An 18,242-nucleotide genomic window follows, 5' to 3' on the forward strand; every position below is an offset into this window, starting at 1 on the left:
TCCTTGATGGCTCTTATTTTATTTTGCCTCCACACCCCCCTTGTTACTTTGTTGCTTTAGCAAGCTAGCTCGCTGTATTCTGTCAACGGGCTTTCTGCTGCAGGAACCGTCCCCACCTCTTTGTGTTCTTCCCTTTAATGGTTCTTATTCAGAAAGTCAATTTCATCTGGTGCCCTTGAATTGTTATTTTTAATAGCAGTGCCGTTTGCCCATATTCCTTCTATTTCCTAGCAAAAGCTCTCAGTAGCTGGATTGGGGGTGTAGCTGTGTGTGTTTGTGGAAGGGGGGGTGCAGCACCCGTGAAGCCGGAAGAGGGCATCAAATAGTCCTCCCTGTAGCTGGAGTTACTGGTTGTGAGCCACCTAACCTGAGTGTTGGGAACTGAACTCGGGTCCTCTGCAGGAGCACTACGTGCATTTAACCACAGAGCTCTCTCCAGTCCTTCAATTACTTTTCTCAAGAGAATTTTATTTTTATTTTAAATTATGTGTGTCTGTGTCTGTCTGTCTGAAGGTGGTTTGTGGACATGACCTTACAGGCCAGAAGAGGACATTGGATCTCCTGGAGCTGGAGTAACAGGTAGCTGTGAGCTTTTGGACAAGGGTACTGAGAACCAACTCAGGTCCTCTGTAAGAGCAGGATGTGCTCTTAACTGCTGAGCCATTTCTCTGACCCCCTCCTCCCTGGTTCTCATCTAACTAAACAGAATCTCAAAGAGGATAATGTGACAGGCACCCTAAAGGAGGAAAGGTTGAAACAATCAAATGGGAGGTGTCGACTTCTGTAGCCAGGGCATACCAAAGAGAAGAAAACTTGGGAGTTCAGCTTGGTCTCCACGTAGACAATTGTCAGATGTGAGTAATGACTGAACCCCTCTGGGCTTTGGAGGGCTTATAGGGGCTTGGAGCTCTTAAAAATCCCCACAAGAATGGGGAAGGTGGCTCAGCCAGTAAAGCAGCTGCCTTATCAACATGTGGACCTCACCCGTAGTCCCACAACCCACATAAAAAAGCAAGGTATGGTGACGTGCTAGGGAGGTGGGGACAGGAGGGTCCCTGAGACCTGCTGACCTGCCAGATTAGCCTAGTTGGTGAAACCTAGGTGTGTGAGAGACTTTGTCTTAGGCAAACTAAGGGTGACAGCGTTCTGAGGAAATACACGGAGCTTTTCCTATGGCTGTTGTATGGATGTTCACACACACACACACACACACGCACACACACACCAACTATGTGCTACTGAGGGTTCTGGCATTGGCTTCAATTTGGTCCTGACAGTTTCCAGCAATTTCTCTTCAGTCCTGACTTGCCAAGAGTTATGCTGCAGATCGAAGGTGAATCGTCATCTCCATAGGTTCATGAATTTGTCATGAGTTCGCGTACTTGGTTCCCAGCTTGTGGTGCTGGTGTGTGTGTGTGTGTGTGTGTGTGTGTGTGTGTGTGTGTGTGTGTGCTGAAGCTTTAGGAGGTGGAGCCTCACTGGAGGAAGTGCCCTTTGTTCCTTAAGTTGCCTCTGTCAGGTGTTTCATCAGGTCAGAGAAGCTAAGACAGCACAGGTGGGGGAATACTGTCAACTTGACAGGATCCAGAGTTGCCCTGAAGCAAGCCTCTGGGTGTGCCCTTGAGGAGTTATCTTGATTAGCTTACTTTAGGAAAGGTGGGAAGGCGGGCAGAGGAGCCCTGTGTTTCCGGTCCCTGGCTGAGTAAAAACAAGGAAGGGAGCTGATTTCTCCCGTTACCTGCCTCTGCTTCCTGGCTGTGGATACAGTGTGATCAGTTGCTGCAAATGCCTGCTGCCATGTCTGCTCCACCATGTTGGACGGTACACTGAACCTATGAGTCAACGTAAGTCCTTCTCCCTCGAGTTGCTTCTGTGAGGGTTTTTTATCACAGAGATGAGACATAGAGCTAATGCAGCCCATTTGCTTTATTGTTCCATCGGTCAGCTTCCCCAGGCAGGGCTATTTAACTCTCAGGCTGGCGTGGTAAATTCTAATGAGAAGACAAGGATAGACAGACTCCATTTCTCTGCATCGGAGCGTCCTTGCGGATGTAGAAATATGCTTTTAAATTGATAACATGAGTGATGTAAACGTTCCTACATGTACTTATCAAATGGATACAGATATTGTCAGTAACTACAATTTCATGATTGCTTTGATATTTTCAATTCTTTCTTGGGTACAGAGACTGAGCTGGTGACCTCTCTAGCTCAGACTGGCCTGGCACTCACCGTGTGGCATAGGCTGGGTTCGAAACCCCAGTTCTCCCATACTGGATTGCATGTGCACACCTCTACGCCCAGCCTTTGATGGGGGCTTTGGGGATTAAGTCGCGTTCTTCTGCTTTCACAGACAGCATATTACTCACTGACTTTTCTTTCTGTCCCTAACCATATTTTTTATCCACAGTCTAGAAATGAGCACTTCCGGGCTGGCCTCCATAGAACATAGCCGTATCCTGAACACACCCATTCTGCACTATCTGCATCCATTTGATGATGATCAAAACTCATATTTAAAGTTGTGCGTAATTATGAAGGCACACGCTCTACCTGTGTTTCTGTCTCTTTTTCTTCCCCTCATCTTGTCCTGGCCCACACATTCCTCTTCATTGTATTCATGAAGTTTCTGGACTCTTCCTTACGGCAAGTGTCTGTGGGTGGTTCTCTTGGAGTCTTCCCTTTCCCTCCTCCCACTTGAGTGGTAGCCTGGTCGGAAACCATGTTCTGGCTGGGTACTTCTCATCTTCAGACTTATGTTGCTGCTACGGTGTGTCTTCTTGTGTTTGGTGCTGGAAGAATTTCAACGCTCTGCCAGGCTTTATCTCTTTGTAAGTAACTTAGCTTTTTCCTCCTCCTCCTCATGAAATACCTTTTCAGAAGAAAATTATAGTTGATCCATAGAAACTGCACGTGTTGCGGGGGGCATGAGATGCACACAGTGTTGCGGTGCAGACAAATGCCTTCAATGCCTCAAATGGTTTTCTCAGTGGTGATAGCATTCACAATTCTTTCTTCTAACTTCTTTGGCTTGGGCGTTTGTATTTTTTGACAGGATCTCCTGTATCCAAGGTCTTGTACTTGCTGTGTACTTGACCTGGAGCTTCTGGTGTCCCTGCCTCTGCCTCCTGAGTGGTGGGATTTCAGGAGTGTGCCATCGTCACACCTGGTATATGCAGTGCTGGGGAGGGAACCCAGGCTTTGTGCATGCTGGGAGAGCCCTCTGCCCACTGACCCACAGGCCCTCATTAAGTCCAGGCTGACCTCAAACTCACTGTTCAAGGATAACCTTGAACATCTAACCCTCTCCCTCCTCCACCTCCCAAGTGCTGGGATTACAGGAGTGTACCGTCATCTCGACAGCTTCTTAAAACTCAGTACTTACCACGACTGCTCAAAGCAACACTGAGACTTATCCCTACTAAATATACCTTAGCACCCACAGACCATTCTTGTTTCACACCCTTTCCCACTGCTCTCCCCAGCCTTGGTAACTAGTTCTGCTCAGTACTTCCAAACCCGACATTTTCCGTCTCCATGAATGGATCCCGTGGCGCTGGCTGCTCTGCTTGTGGCTTATGTCATGTTACACAGCATCTCCAGGTCCAGGCCGCAAATCCCAGGCTTTCGTACTTTTTGTGGCAGAATAGTGCTTTATTATGTACACATCCCAGATTTTCTGCAACTGAGCATCACTTGACAGGCCTTTGGGCTGACATTCTATTCTGTGGCTACAGAGAATTGTGGCATAAGATCACGGGAGATGTCTCTTTGGCATATTGGTTTAATTTCATGTATATTTATAGGCCAGATTACTAGACCTTATAGCAATTTTATTTTGGGGGAAATCTCCATGTAATTTTTAAAAACAACATCTAAATTCATTTAAATCCCACTAACTACACATAAGTGCTTCTCTTTTTTCTGCATCTTTCCCCACATTTGTTACTTTCCATTTTTGATAATAGTCACTGTAACTGGGACGAAGTGATATCTTGTTTGGCCTTTGATTTCCATTTTGATGATTCGTGAGGCTGAACATTTAAAATAGATTTTATTTTTAATTGTGTGTGTGTGTGTGTGTGTGTGTGTGCGCGCGCACACAGAGTGCAATTTCCTGTGGAATCCAGAAAAAGGCATTGGATCTCCTGGAACAGGAGTTACACATGTTTGTGAGATATTAGATGTAGGTGCTTGGAACTGAACTCAAATCTTTTATAACATCAGCAAGTGCTCTTAACCAATGAACCATCTTTCCAGCCATCATTCAGATGAAACTCCATGACTAAAAGCAATAAAAGCAACCTGGGGAAGATAGGATTTATTTTACCTTACTGCTTTTAAGTCCATCACGAGGGAAATCAGGTTAGGAACTCAGGGCAGGAACTTGGAGGCAGAAACTGAAGTAGAGGTCAGGGAGGGGTGCTGCTTATTGACCTGTCCCTCATGGTTTGCTCAGCCTGGTTTCTTCCAGGACCACTAGCCCAGGGGTGGTACTGCCCACAGTGAGCAGGGACGTCCTACATCAATCATCGATCAAGAAAATGAACTATAGGCTTTTCCGCAAGCCAATCTGGTGGGGCCATTTGGTTCTAGCTTGTGTCAGGTTGACACGAAACTAGCCCCGATATTGTTTCTCCAATGGTAAAATGATCTCACTGGGGTCTTGACCTGCATCTCTCTGATGATTACTCACATTGGACATTTGCTTATATACCCGTGGACTATGTGCATGCTTTTGAGAAATGCCTGTGTAGGTACATTGCCCATTTTAAAATCAGATTTTTTAAAATTGACTTCCTGTTCATTAAATTGAGTTCCCATGTATTTTAGATTATCAGCCCTCATCAGATGTACAGTCTCCAGATGTTTTCTCCCATTTGGTGGGCTGTCTCCTCTTTCTGCTGAGTGTTCCTTTTTCTTTGTAAAAGCCTTTCAGTTTGAAATAATCCCAGTTGTGAGGCGTACCTTTAATCCCAGCACTTGAGAGGCAGAGGCAGGCAGATCTCTGTGAGTTTGATGCCAGCCTGATCCTCGAAGCAAGTTCCAGGACAGCCAAAGCTGTTACACAGAGAAACACTGTCCCAAGAAACAAAAGCCAGAAAAAAAAATAGAAAGAATCCCATTCCTATGTTTTGCGTCTGTGTCCTGTAGTTTGTGTCTTATCAAAACCCCACCACTGAGAAACAAAGCATCCTACGCCTGGGTTTTTAAATACTAGCCTCATAGTTTCAAGTTTAATTGTTTTGAGTTGGTTTTTGTATATGGCGGGAGATGGGGTTCTGGTTTCATTCTGCAGTTTGCCCTCACCATTTATTGAGGAAAGTTCTCTCCCATGTGTGTTTCGCATCTTTGTTGAAGATTGGGATGCTGTAGGCGTGTGGGTTTTGTTCCACTGTCTCTGATCTCTTCCTCTGTCTACTGTTTTGATGACTGTTGTCTTCGTTAGGGCTACTATTCCCGTGGTGAAACACAAACAGGGTCTTTTGGGGTACCCACCCCTTAGGCCCCTTCAGGGTCCAGCTAAGGTGTCATAGCCAGTGAGGGAAAAATTCTAAGGGTAAAGAAACAAATCTACTCACACCCAGTTTCTCCTCAGCACGTCTCTTTCTCTCTCTCTTTTCTTCTGCCTCTATTCTAATTCTTCTGTCCTAACTGTCTAATTTATTAGCTCTTATTCTCGGCCTCAGTTCTAATTTGGATTCTGTTACCACCACCTTCTTCTTCCTCTTCTTCTTTTTCCTACTTCTGCTCATTTCTGCCAGCTTCTCCTTACTCTCTTTGTTCTACTCAGCTATTCAGACCCACAGAACCTTGCAGGCATTCACCTAAAGGTCACATATCATGTCTTAAGTAAATGATAAGAAACAGTGTCTTTCCAGCAACTCACAGCGCAGTAAACCCAGATAGGGAGGAAAGAGCAGTTGGCTCCAAACTCGTGGGCTGCAAACCGCGCTGTGAAAAGAGAAGTCTTCTTTGTCACCTCATCCGTAGAGGGAGCCTTATGGAACTAAACTAATAAGAGAAATAAGGAGATTGTGTGTTACAGCCTATACTTTTGAGGGCATAAAACATCTTTAACATTTTGTGGATAGTGGATGTAAAGGCCACGTTTTCTCAACTGGAGACTGGTTGGTTTACAAATGTGTCCCCAGAGAGAGTGCAGCAGCAGCTGGAGCTGCAGGGGCACGAGGGGCAGAGGAGCTGAGGAGCCCATACAGCATGCGCCAAGGCACAGTGACATTAAAAGCATCTCAAATCTTAAGATATCTTTTCCTGTCCAGTGTGTAACCCTACCACAGAAAGAGAAGCTTGTAATGCCTTTTGTGGGGGCTATAACGTTAGTTTTTATTTTGTGGGTAATCCTAGCCAGTCAGAGAACTTATCCCATGGTGTCTGAACAAAGGCCATAACACTGAGGTTAGGAATCTGTGTGGAGTTAATTATTGTCCCTGCTACTGCAGCTTGGTTACTTTGCACTGTTTACCTTGGCTCAACAAATCCTACAGCTGGCTACATGTCCTAGTAAATAAGGTTGTATTCTTTTGGTGATAGTTTATCTTAAAATCCAATTAGCAAGGCACCTGGCTGTGGGAAACAGGTTTTTTTTTTTTTTTGACTGTGTGACTGTTCTTACACATACCTAGGAGATGTTATCAATATATCCCAAATGCATAGGGGAAATCGTGTCCAATGAATGATCAAATAGTGCTGAACCGTGGGAGATATATCCCAAATTTCTAGCAGATGGGAGTAAGCTATGGGAGAAATCTGCAGTCAGAAACAGCCAGTTCATTCATAAGGCAATAACTGCAATACACCTTACGTCTTGTTTTAATCCTCCAAGAGAATCCTTGATTCTGATGGGTTGACCTCATGAATGATGCCTGAATGATCCTGCAGCTGTAGCAAAACACCATGGCCAAAGTGACTTGAGAAGGAAAGAGTTTACCTCACTCACAGTTCCATATAGCAGCTTATTATCAAAAGCAGTGAGGCCAGGCACTCAATCAGGGCAGGAACCTGGAGGCAGGAGTTGAAGCAGAGGCCTTGGAGGGGTGCTGCTTACTGTCTTGCTTCAAGCGGCTTGCTCAGCCTGTTTATTTACTTATTTGTTTGTTTGTTTGTTTATGTTTTATAAAACCAAGGACCATCAGCCTAGGGATGGCACCACCCACAATGGACCTTCCCTCATCCATTACTAATTAAGAAAATGCCTTGCAAGCTTGCCTACAGCCTGATCTTGGGAAGGCACTTTCTTAATTGAGGTTCCCTCTTAACTGATGACGCTAGCTTGTATCAAGTGGACATAAAACTAGCCAGTACAGCTATAACCTCGTAGTATACTTTGAAATAGTCCAAATGGTGATGTTTACAGCTGTTTTCTTTTCACTGATGATGACGTTGCTGTCTGGGTTTATTTATTTTGATAGTTTCCTATGAATTTTAGGATGATGTTCCGTGGAAATGTGACTGGTTTCATATGGACTTCATTGAAGGTGAACATTGCTGTGGACAGAATGGACATTTAGTAGTTTTCTCTCCTGTCTACAGACAGGGGCTGGCTTTCAGCCTTTCCATATCTTCTTCCCTTTCTTTTGTAAGCATTTTATCCTTTTCAGTGTAGCCATTTTTTTTATCTCTTTAACATTTTTTTGAATTTTATTTTTGGTAACTTATAAATGTATTTGCTTTCTTGATTTCTTTTTCAGGTAATTTGTTATTGGCGTGTAGAAAAGATACTGATTTTATTACATTGATTTTGCATCCTGCCGCTTTGCTGATTTTGTTATCGATATTAATTATTCTTAATTTGTTATTCTAATAGGTGTGCACACACGCACACGCAGACATGGCAATTTGATTTCCTCCTTTCTAACCCCAGTGTGTTGTATTTCTTTGTCTTGCTGGTTGCCCTGACTGAGACTTCTACCTCTCTGTTGGACAGCAGTGGTTAAAGTGCACATCTTCACCTTGCTCCAGACCTTAGTGGGGTGTGTTCACCCCTGACACTCCACATGATGCTGTCCACAAGCTCTTAGGATGCTAGTACCACATACTTGTGAACGAATGTTTCTTCATATTTCCTTTGAGGAAATACCAACATCACGGTCTGTCTCTATCACCAAACATTTTATCTCATTAATTAATAAATTAATTTTTTATGGTGTTGGAGGTTGAGCCTAGGCCTTACTCACATATACTAGGCAGGTGTTCTGTCTGTGAGCTACACCCCCAGCCCCCTTTCAACCGTTCTTTTGAGGGAGGCTTTCACTGTGACACAATCTGGCCAGGCATAGGCTGTGCTACTGGGCAGGCCTGTGACTCCCCTGCCTAAGCGTCTGGACTAGATGGGATTCCCAGTGTAACAGAAGTGACAGTGTTCTGTACCTGTGCTGCATGGTTTCCTGTGACATTCTCACAGCTCCTCTGTGTTAGACCTGGTATTAACATCACCACAATGGTGGTCACTATGTTCCCCCAGTCTCAGGGCATCCGTGAACTTGGCATTCACAGTGGCCCTGGATAGTGGACTGTGTTCATCTAACTTTTGGATACTGGACATGCTTTCCACAGAACTCTGCAATGCAGTGTGGGATGTGTTGACTTTGATAATGGTGGTCATCACACAAGCGTGTGACATTTGGCCCATTTGTCACAGGAACATCGGATTCTGTAATTATATAATTCTGTGGTACTTTGGAAAATGTACATCTAAATAAAATGATGATGCTAATAGGTTTTAGGAAAGTCAAATGTGGTGCCAATTTAGGAATTCAGGATGCTTTACTCATGGGTGAGAGTTACGATTGTGTGTGGAAGTAGGTGTGCAGACGTGTGCATATATATGTGTATACGTACTCTTGTTTATCTGCATGTGTCTGCAGGAACATGTACACATACATATGTGTGTACAGAAAAGTTGTTAATTTAGGGTGTCTTCCTCAGTCACTCTCTACCCCAGTTTTTGAGAGACGGTCTCTCATTGAACCTGGAGCTCACAAATTCAGCTGTGTTGGCTGTCCAGCAAGCCCAGGGATCCTGTGTCTCTGCATTTTCAGAACTGGGATTAAGTTTCATTCTGTCATGCTTGGCTTATGGCTTATTGTGCATGGATCTAGGGGACCAAACCCAGATCCTCATACTTAGAAGGCTTTTTCACTCTAACGACTGAGCCATCTCCCAGCCCAGAGAGTTGTGGTTGTGGTGGAGACCAAATGATCCATCAGCAGGGTTGTCTAGCAGAATAGAGTTCTATCATTGCCCTTAGAACCCACAAGGCTCAGATGGGGCTAGCGGTATTCCGCCACCTTGACGTTGACCTTGGTGCCGAGGAGGGAGGAACAACCACGTTTGTAGGTGCAGAGACTTTCAGTTTCGAGAAGTGGGTCAAGTGTTACATAAAGTTACGTAACAATAGACGGCAAAGCCAGGCCCAGGCTTGGGTTTTCTGTACAATGCAAACAAACTGCTATTTGCACCACATTATGAGACTTCACGAGGCTCATGCAGTCTAGTTTGAAGGCGCCTGTGTCTTCTAGCCCCCCCAGGGCTTAGAGCAGACACTGCCTCCCTTGCTGTGACTGTCCACCTGCACATCTTTATGAGCGGGACTGACCTAAGTTCCACACTGCAGTGTGTGCCCTTGAGCTTCTGGAGACGTGAGGTAAACAGTGAAGGCTTTCTGCTAAACTGAAGTGCTCTGTAGCTTACTCATAACCCTGAAAATATATCTATTAGACAATGTAGGAGTCCTGATTAGTTTTATGTCAACTTTACACAAGCTCGAGATGTTTGGGAAGAGGGACTCACAATTGTGAAAAAAATGCCTCTATGTGATTGGCTTGTGGGCAAGTCTGTAGGGCATTTTCTTAATTAGTGATTGATGAGTGAGGGCCCAACCCTGGGCAGGTGGTCCTTTGGTGTATAAGAAAACAGGCTGCACAAGCCATGAGGAACAAGGCCATAAACAGCACACTCTCCCATGACCTCTGCATAAGCTCTTGACTCCAGGCTCTTATCCTGTTTGGGTTCCTGCCCCGACTCCCTCAGTGATGTCCTGTGCTATAGAACTGTCAGCTGAAGGAAACCCTTCCCTCCACAAGCTACTTGGTCATGGTGTTTTAATCACAGTAATGGAAACCTAACTAAGACAGAGAGGTTTAGCATTAGTAAAAGTGTTGGTTGTATAGTGGCAAATTCTCCTCCTCCTCCTTCCTCCTCCTCCTCCTTCTTCTTCTAAATTTAAGACCCTAGCTGGGCAAGTGGTGGTGTATGCCTTTAATGCCAGCACTCAGAAGGCAGAGGCAGGTGGATCTTTGAGTTCAAGGTCAGCCTGGTCTATAGAGTTCCAGGACAGTCAAGGCTACATAGAGAAATCATGTCTCAAAAAACCAAAATATTATTATTTAAGAACCTTTAGAAGTCTTGTATAGATCCAGGAATAGGATGTTTGGGTAGAGGGAAAGCATTATTATTGAAAGTATGCTTTAATAGCATTAACATAAACATTTAAGATTTTCACATCTCACACTATATAAGGTATTATTTAATAAAAATGTTGAAAAACATACCTCTAAAGAAAATGGCAATGCTTAACATAAACATTTAAGATTTTCACATCTCACACTATATAAGGTATTATTTAATAAAAATGTTGAAAAACATACCTCTAAAGAAAATGGCAATGCTCACAGGTTTTATAAAAGTCAAGGGTTCTGTCAATCTAGGCACTTGGGATATTTTCTGATAGATAAAAGTCTAGGTTTAGGGTTTTAATAAAAATACATCGCACCTAGAATTTAAATCATTTTTATACTAAAAATTATTTATTCTCTGTCTCCGAGAAAAGAGATAGGGAGATAGATAGGTAGAGAGAGCAAGAGCTTAGCAGTGTGCATGTGAAGGTCAGAGGACAGCTTACAGGAGCTGTCTCTGCTTCTACGTGGCTCCCCGGGGATTGAACTCAGGGCACAAGGCTTGGCGGCAGACACCTCTAACCACTAAGCCATCTCACCGGTGCCCTTCCCTTCAATTTAAAGGTACAACGTGATGTAAGAATTTGTATGGCTTCCCCAACCTCCTGACATCATTAGTGCTTTTCCTATTGCTTTCGGCTCCCAGGACTCATGCACTGTCTTCTCTTTTTGCAGTACTTGGGATGCATTGAAGTTCTGCGCTCAATGAGGTCTCTGGACTTCAGTACAAGAACTCAGATTACCAGGTAAGCTCTTTTGAAAGTAGACTCCTGGGGTTGTACCTCTGAAAGGAAAGGGTCACGAAAGCTTATATCCTAGGAGTTTCTAGAAGAAAGCCTGGCCCTTCTGACACTGGAGGCTGGTAATGGAGGCAGGACTCACAGCGTGTTAAAATATAGTTGTACCTGTCTATGTGTGGAGAGATATGTCTCCCATCAGGAGCAACTAAGCTGCAAACATAATCATAATTAAGGGATAACTTGTGTGTTCGTGTTTGTTTCCTCAATGTAGGAGCCCCTAATTCAAGATCAATACTAAAATTACCAAACTTTATTCTTTCTGAAAAACAAATATAGAGACATCTAAGTGAGTTTCCAATCGTGCATAGAGAGAACAAATGTCACAGGATTCGATGTAGAAATATTCATGGGGAAAATCATTTAGGAAGGAGGCTGATTTTTTAAAAAATATTTTATTTTCAATTAATATTTTAGGTAGTATTGGGTTTCATTATGACATCTGGTTTAATTTTATTAGTATTTTAGTATAAAATACTGGACTTCACTATGCTTTCACACACATGCTAGTTTACTGTGTTCACATTCACCTCCTGCCATTCTTTTCTCCCTCTTTCCCTTTCCCCTTGTCCTTTTCTCTCTCCAAATAGTCTTTCTACTTTCATGTTGCATATATTTAGATCTTCATTCTACATGAGAGAAAGCATACAATTTTTGTTTTCTCCCCAACTTCCCTTTCTTGTTCCACTTACCCCCTCCCTGGTATAATACTCCCTTCCATTTTCATGATACACACACAGACACACTCACAGTCACACACACACTCACACACACAGACACACACACACACACTCTTCTCTTAGCTTGGCTTATTTCACTTAACACAGTGGTCTCTGGTTCCATATTTTTCCCTACAAATGACATAATTTAAAATATTTTATATGTGTTTCCAACATTCTAAGTGTCTCAGGGGCCAGGACTGAAGAACCTTTCTATGAAACAGTGTAGCAAAATATAGTTCCTGGAAGAGTTGAGCTAAAATGCTGATTTCCAGTCGTGCTGCAGAGGAGGACAACAGAGGCTGTGACACAGTAGAGCTTCTGTAGCCGGGGGGTGGGGGTGTGTGGGGGGTGTGTGGGGGGGTGGAGGTGGGGAGGGTATCTGTTGCACTGATAGTTGTGAAATTGCTCAAACACCCTCCTCAGAAAATGATGCCTGGTTGCTTCATCCAGATCACTGTGTTGTGCTTCTCGGAGTCAGGAAACCAAGTCTGAAGGCTTAAGTCCTCACATGGAGGTGTTAGCTGTCAGGTTGGCATTGCTGTCCTAAGTTCTGTAGTGATGCCTTTTCCTCCTCCCCGAAGCCATCTGTGGTCAAGAGTTGGCATTTCTCTTCTCCCTAAAGCAACTCAAGACACATGGTGGGAACACAGCTGCATTGGTGTTCTAAACCAAAGAAGGAGGGATTATGTTCTAAAGAAAGTGCTCATTTATTGAAGGAAAGCCTGTTTCCTTGGTCACTCATTCATCCACTGCTGACAACTGCAAAAGCAATAGAAGGGTGAAGGGGCTTTTTACCAGGGTGAGAGAAAAGGTGAGAGAGGCAGGATGAACTTTACTTACAGGCTATGGTTCTTGCTAGGGCTTCTGAGGGACTTGGTCATGGGGCTGGGGATTTTTCAGAAGTGTGGGTTAGGGTGGACAGCATCAATGGTTAAGCCAGGAGGGGCAGGAACAGTATTTATGGTGACTTTGGGGAAACAATCAGAGGAAGGAGAAATCCATTCATGCTGGAGTGGGGCTGCCTTCAAGACAAAAGACACGGCGTCTTAGTCAATGTTCTATTGCCGTGAAGAGACACCACGGCTGTGGTAAGGCTCATAAAGGAAGATACTTAATTGGGGCTGCCTTACAATTTCAGAGGTTAGTTCATTGTTGTCATAGCAGCTTGCAGGCAGGCATGCGCTGGAGGAGGAGCTGAGAGTTCTACATCATGATCCACAGGCAGCAGGAAGAGAGAGACTGGGCCTGGCTTGAGCATTTGAAATCCCAGAGCCCACCTGAGTGACATACCTCCTCCAACAAGGCCACACCTCCTAATGACCAAGCATTCAAGTATATGAACCTATGGGGGCCATTCCTATGCAAACCACAATGGCCATGTTCACTTTCTCTCACCGACAAGGTATACACTGTCCCATCTCACTGTATAAAAATGCTTCAGTGTGATAGGGCAAGAGCACTGTCAATCCTGGACTCAGAAAAGGTGGTGCTACATTCTGATTGCAGCAGCATTGCCTAAGGTTTCATTAGACTCTTGAAAGTTACGTTGTTGTTCTCTGTGACATTCTCTATCCCTGCGTCATCTCTATTATGTGGTATGTTTCTTACTGAAGTTAGTTCCTGGAGCACACTCACGTGAAACAACTGGACACATCAACACTAAAAAGAAGCTGTGTGTGTCCAGAGGAATGCTCTGCCCTGCCTTGTAGATTCAGCACAGTGTGGGGCTTTAAAGGCCTCACTAGTAACTAGGTGTTAGCTGTGCCTGCCTCTCTAATGAAATACTTCCTCCAGAACTTATATAGCAAGGATATTCTTGGGAGGTTGCAGGGAAACATAGTATGGTCAGATTATGCAGATACTAGGTGAACTTGTTTCTAAAAGTATTTCAGTCATAATATTTAGTTAATTAATTACTTTTTTGTAAGCAATAACCTCTAAGCATTTATTTTTACTTTATTTTAAAATATAACTTAAAATTCTTACCCATACATTATTTGGAGGCACTGACGGTGGTATCACATGGCTTTTCAAGATAGGTTTAGTTTTGTTCTGTTTCATGGCAAGTGAGCTTGTTTATTGTTTTCTTTTCAGCAATAGTAGGCATGGATTTCCAACCAAAAGATGACTTTTAACTGTTTTCCAATTAAAACATAACTTTAAAAATGTACATGTAATTGCTTCTAGACTTAGTGGCCCAGTGACGGTCAAAAATCCTATACTCCTGATATCTTGGTTTAGGGGACTTGGTGATATGTTCAATCTAATCTCTGCCCACTGTGCTGAGAAGATGGCCTGGTTGCAGGGCCTATCTCTGCCAGGTGAAATAGTGAGCTTGTTTTGGATTTGGACACCAAGTAAGAAGGGGACTATAATAATGTCTGTAGATTATACAGGACAAAGCCTGGTCATAGGGGCTCCTGTTGGAGTTTATTTAGTCGGATTGCCAAGGTTTTTTTCATCACAGTGGACAAAGGACTGCAAGTGACCACCAACAGTGTGAGAGGTGGCAAAGCCGCGGGAGGTGTTGCTTTCTCCAGACCCCCGTGTGGATGGGATGCACCGCGGAGCTAAGGACCTCAGGGCTTGTGGAAGTTTGTGGGAGATTCCACTGAGGCCACTGCTTCCCACAGGGCTCCTTCTCAGCAGGCTCAGAGAGCACAAGCCCTGCACCCTCCTCTAAAAGTCACCATGTCCAGTGCAGCTTAGAAAGAGGCAGGTTCCCCCACTTACCGTATTTGCGGATGAGAAGTGCACTTTGCAGTGTCAAAGGGGCAACACAGAAGCTCCACTGTAGCGGGCAGTGAAACTTTAATTGTTCTAGGTTTATAAGAATAGCTCAGCAAGCGGATGACCTCACTTCCTTCCACTCCCAACAACTGTGATACGATGGATCTCTGCCTGCTCTGCAGGACCCTCAAAGGACTCAAGGACCGAGGATGGGAACCAGGACTGATGTCACCTGGTTCCTAACTGGAGGTCCATCAGAGGCCTCCACATTTATCTATGTGAGGCTGTTAGGTTTTTACACTGGCCACTGTGACCACAAAGATGGGGCACTGGCCCTGGCCTCAAGGCTGATGTCAAAGCTGTGATCCCTCACCTATACGACTGGAATTGCATAACAGTATTTCCTGGGTCGTGGGACCCTGACCTCGTGCTATGGAGACTGGGCTTGAGCTCATGCAGGATATGGCTGTGAGTCTTTTTAGATTAGCCCTGCTGGCTGAAATCTGTAAGGAGATAAGAAATGTCCTCAGTCACGATTGTGTTCAACTCTGTCACTGGAGGTCCCCACCAAAGCCAATTTTTGGACAGTGGAAAGCTATGAATATCTACACTGTACAATTAAATTCAGAGTTCCCAGAGAGGCGACACTTTCCCAGCCAAAGCACAAAGTCCTAACGATGTTTAATCTTGATTGTCAGCTTCAGTCATTGCTCAAAAGTCATAGCCTAGATGCACAACATGCCAAGGGTGTCTGTATAGGCCCCAAGCCAGATACACAGGAGAGCCGATTGAGAAGTGGTCACTTGCCTAAAGCAAGTGCCTTCCTTCTTCCCTCATTCCTCACACACATCCGGAGTGTGATGGTTCATTTTCATTTTCAAATCGATGGGATTTAGAATCACCATGGAAACACATCTCTGGAGGAGACAATGAGAACATTTCCAGGTAGGTTTAACTGAGCAGGGAAGACCTACCCTGAACATGGGCAGTACTATTCCATGGCTTGTGGTCCCAGACTGAATGAAAATGAGATTGAGTTGATCGCCAGTGTTCTCTCTCTGCTTCTCGGCTGTAGCTGCGGTATGACCAGCTATTGCACACGCCTGCCGCCATGCTATCTTCACCACAGTGGACTGTGCTGTACCCCTTCCTAAACCACAAGCCCAAACAAATCCCGCCTCCTAAATTTGGTTCTAGTTAGGTGTTTGGTTAGAGCAAAGATAGTCTGTCTTCTCAAGAATAATCACAGAGGTCACACATGGCTTTCTGGTCACGAAGGACCCAGTCCACTCCCTGAAAGGCTGCGATGAATCTTAGCTGTCCAGTTTGCTTCCTTTCTGGACCCTGTGCACTTTTGCCCTCAGTCACGTGCAGCTTGTTGGGGTCTTGAATGAGTTGCGGGTGACTGGTGAAACGTTGTCCGGGGCCCAACATGAGCCTGCATCTCTGAACTCTGGAAAGGGAAACCATCTGATGCATTTTAGGTTCTTTGCATCCCTTATTTAAATGCACCCACAGACTCCTGTCAAGTCCAGAGTTTTGCATGTGGCTATCAACAGATACCACATGTGATGTAGGATGTCCTTCTGGATATGTGTTGTAGCTCCATGTTGGGTGCCAGATGTAGCTAGCTGTATCTCCATCTCATTGGTCCGTGGACCGGTTTTTCTCCACCCACCTGTTCCTGAAGCCACTTACGAAATAATCATTTGGAGTTAATATCAGTTAAAATTGTTTGGCTAATCTGTTAGGCTTCTTACTAGCTAGCTCTAACTATTGAATTAACTTGTTTTTACTAATCTGTCTATTGTCGTGAGGCTGTGGCTTACAGGGGCAGCACATTACCCCTTCAGCAGCTATATAGCATCTCCTTTGACTCCGCCTAGCCTCTCTCTCTGTCTCTGTTCAGATTTCCCACCTGACTTTACTTTGCTAAGCCATTGGCCAAAACAGCTTTATTAATTAAACAATAAAAGTAATAACAAATATTCAGAAGAACATCCTACATCACACACGGGCTTTGTGATGGCCCAGTCCTGTGCTTACAGGAATTTTGCTTTGGAACGGGAAGATTCAGAGAATCTCCACTCTGGTAAAAACTGTAGAAGCAAAGCATTTTTTTTTTTCTCTGTCCTTGCTCAGGGTACTGGCTGGGGTCTCAGAGACTTTCCTCTGGGTGTTAATGTATGTCTGTGGGTGTTTGAAGTACTGTCCCTGGGTGTGGCACCAAAATCATGCAGTAAAGCCAGGTACACAGTCAGCCATGATTGACAGATCTGGTGACAAGGTGGGCCGTGGAGTCTTCTCATGTGAAGGTCATGGCTTAGAACACATGGTGTTGATCCGAGAGATACACCCTTGCTAGTTATAGGGATTTGAATGTGAGCAAAGAGCAAGGAAGCCATGGCCATGTGAAAAGGGAACAGAGGCCTGGATGGTGTTTCTGAGAATAGCAGTTCCCTGTGTGGCATAGCCACTTCTATCTGCCCCTTTATGCTCTCTTCACACCCGCCCCTGTGTGGGCGTGGCTTCCTCAACCCACCCCTGTGGGGGTGTGGCTTCCTCACACTTGCCCCTATTTGGGCGTGGCTTCCTCAACCCACCCCTGTGTGGGTGTGGCTGGATTACGCCTACCCCTGTGGGCGTGGCTTCTTCAATCCGCCCCTGTGGTGGGTGTGGCTTCTTTGCATCTGCCTCCATGGGGCAGTTCCTCTCCAGCTGAAGGAGGAAGTGCTGGACCAGACCCCAGCGTGGTGCTGCCATTCCATCTTCCAAGATGTCACCTGGAAAGCTCAGGCTCTGGGTGCTCACCTTCTCTGACTCCAGGTAAAACTGTTACTCCATTCACTTCAGATCTGTGAGTCTCGGCATTCTCATCCCCATAACCCACCCCACCTCTCCACCCTCACTCTGCCGCTTCTCATCACTGCACACCTGGGGGGGGCAGGATCGGGGCCGCTGCACACCAGCCGTCCCAACCTGAGGGCTCACCCCACTCGTGATGTTCTCTGCTACCTGCCAACTGCCTCTCATTATTTGTGTCTCATGGACATCCACTCACAGACTCATTTGGGTCCCAAACAGTGCGGTGTGTTTTAGGAGAGGAATACATTTACTAACAAGAGATTTATGTTGTTTACAGTGGGTTTGCTCTCCTCAAGTGTCCTCGCCAGGAGTAGGTTTGCAAGTGGAAGACGGAGGACAGGAAGAAGAACAGGTAAGGCCCAGACCTGTGGGAACCTTGGGGCTTATGTGATTCTACGACACCTCTGGGAGGTGGTGACCATCGTTTATTCAGGCCTCCTGTTAATTATTTTCTCTTGGAAGTGAATGGCACCAACTCAGTTAAGTGGGCAGGAATTTTGGGGGCTTCATGCCCCCAAAGCCATGATGACAGGGCCTTAACTGGGTTAGGGTGACTTTCTCATTTGAGAAACACTGGGTGAGGAAATGCTAGGGTGTCTTGCCTTCATAAACACATCACACAAAGCATGTTATGCTATGTACTTGGATGC

The 18,242-nt window shown here is 44.9% G+C and overlaps 1 protein-coding gene across 5 annotated transcripts in view; it reads left to right on the forward strand.

The window, feature by feature from the left end:
* LOC121445378 (SHC-transforming protein 3-like) overlaps window positions 1–18,242 on the forward strand; it is a 120,168-nt gene that overhangs the window by 33,934 nt on the left and 67,992 nt on the right. For all 5 annotated transcript variants that reach the window (XR_005973919.1, XR_005973918.1, XR_005973920.1 and 2 more), the window contains one exon: window positions 11,154–11,224. Coding sequence is in view for 2 of the 5 variants with exons in the window: in XM_041647506.1 (XP_041503440.1) it covers window positions 11,154–11,224 (71 nt within the window). In the remaining 3 variants the exon portion in view is untranslated. The remainder of the gene's footprint in view (window positions 1–11,153; window positions 11,225–18,242) is intronic.

This window comes from Microtus oregoni, unplaced genomic scaffold (genome assembly GCF_018167655.1).
Source record: "Microtus oregoni isolate MIOR12 unplaced genomic scaffold, Mior012 000181F_ref0000086, whole genome shotgun sequence".
Taxonomy (NCBI): Eukaryota; Metazoa; Chordata; class Mammalia; order Rodentia; family Cricetidae; genus Microtus; species Microtus oregoni.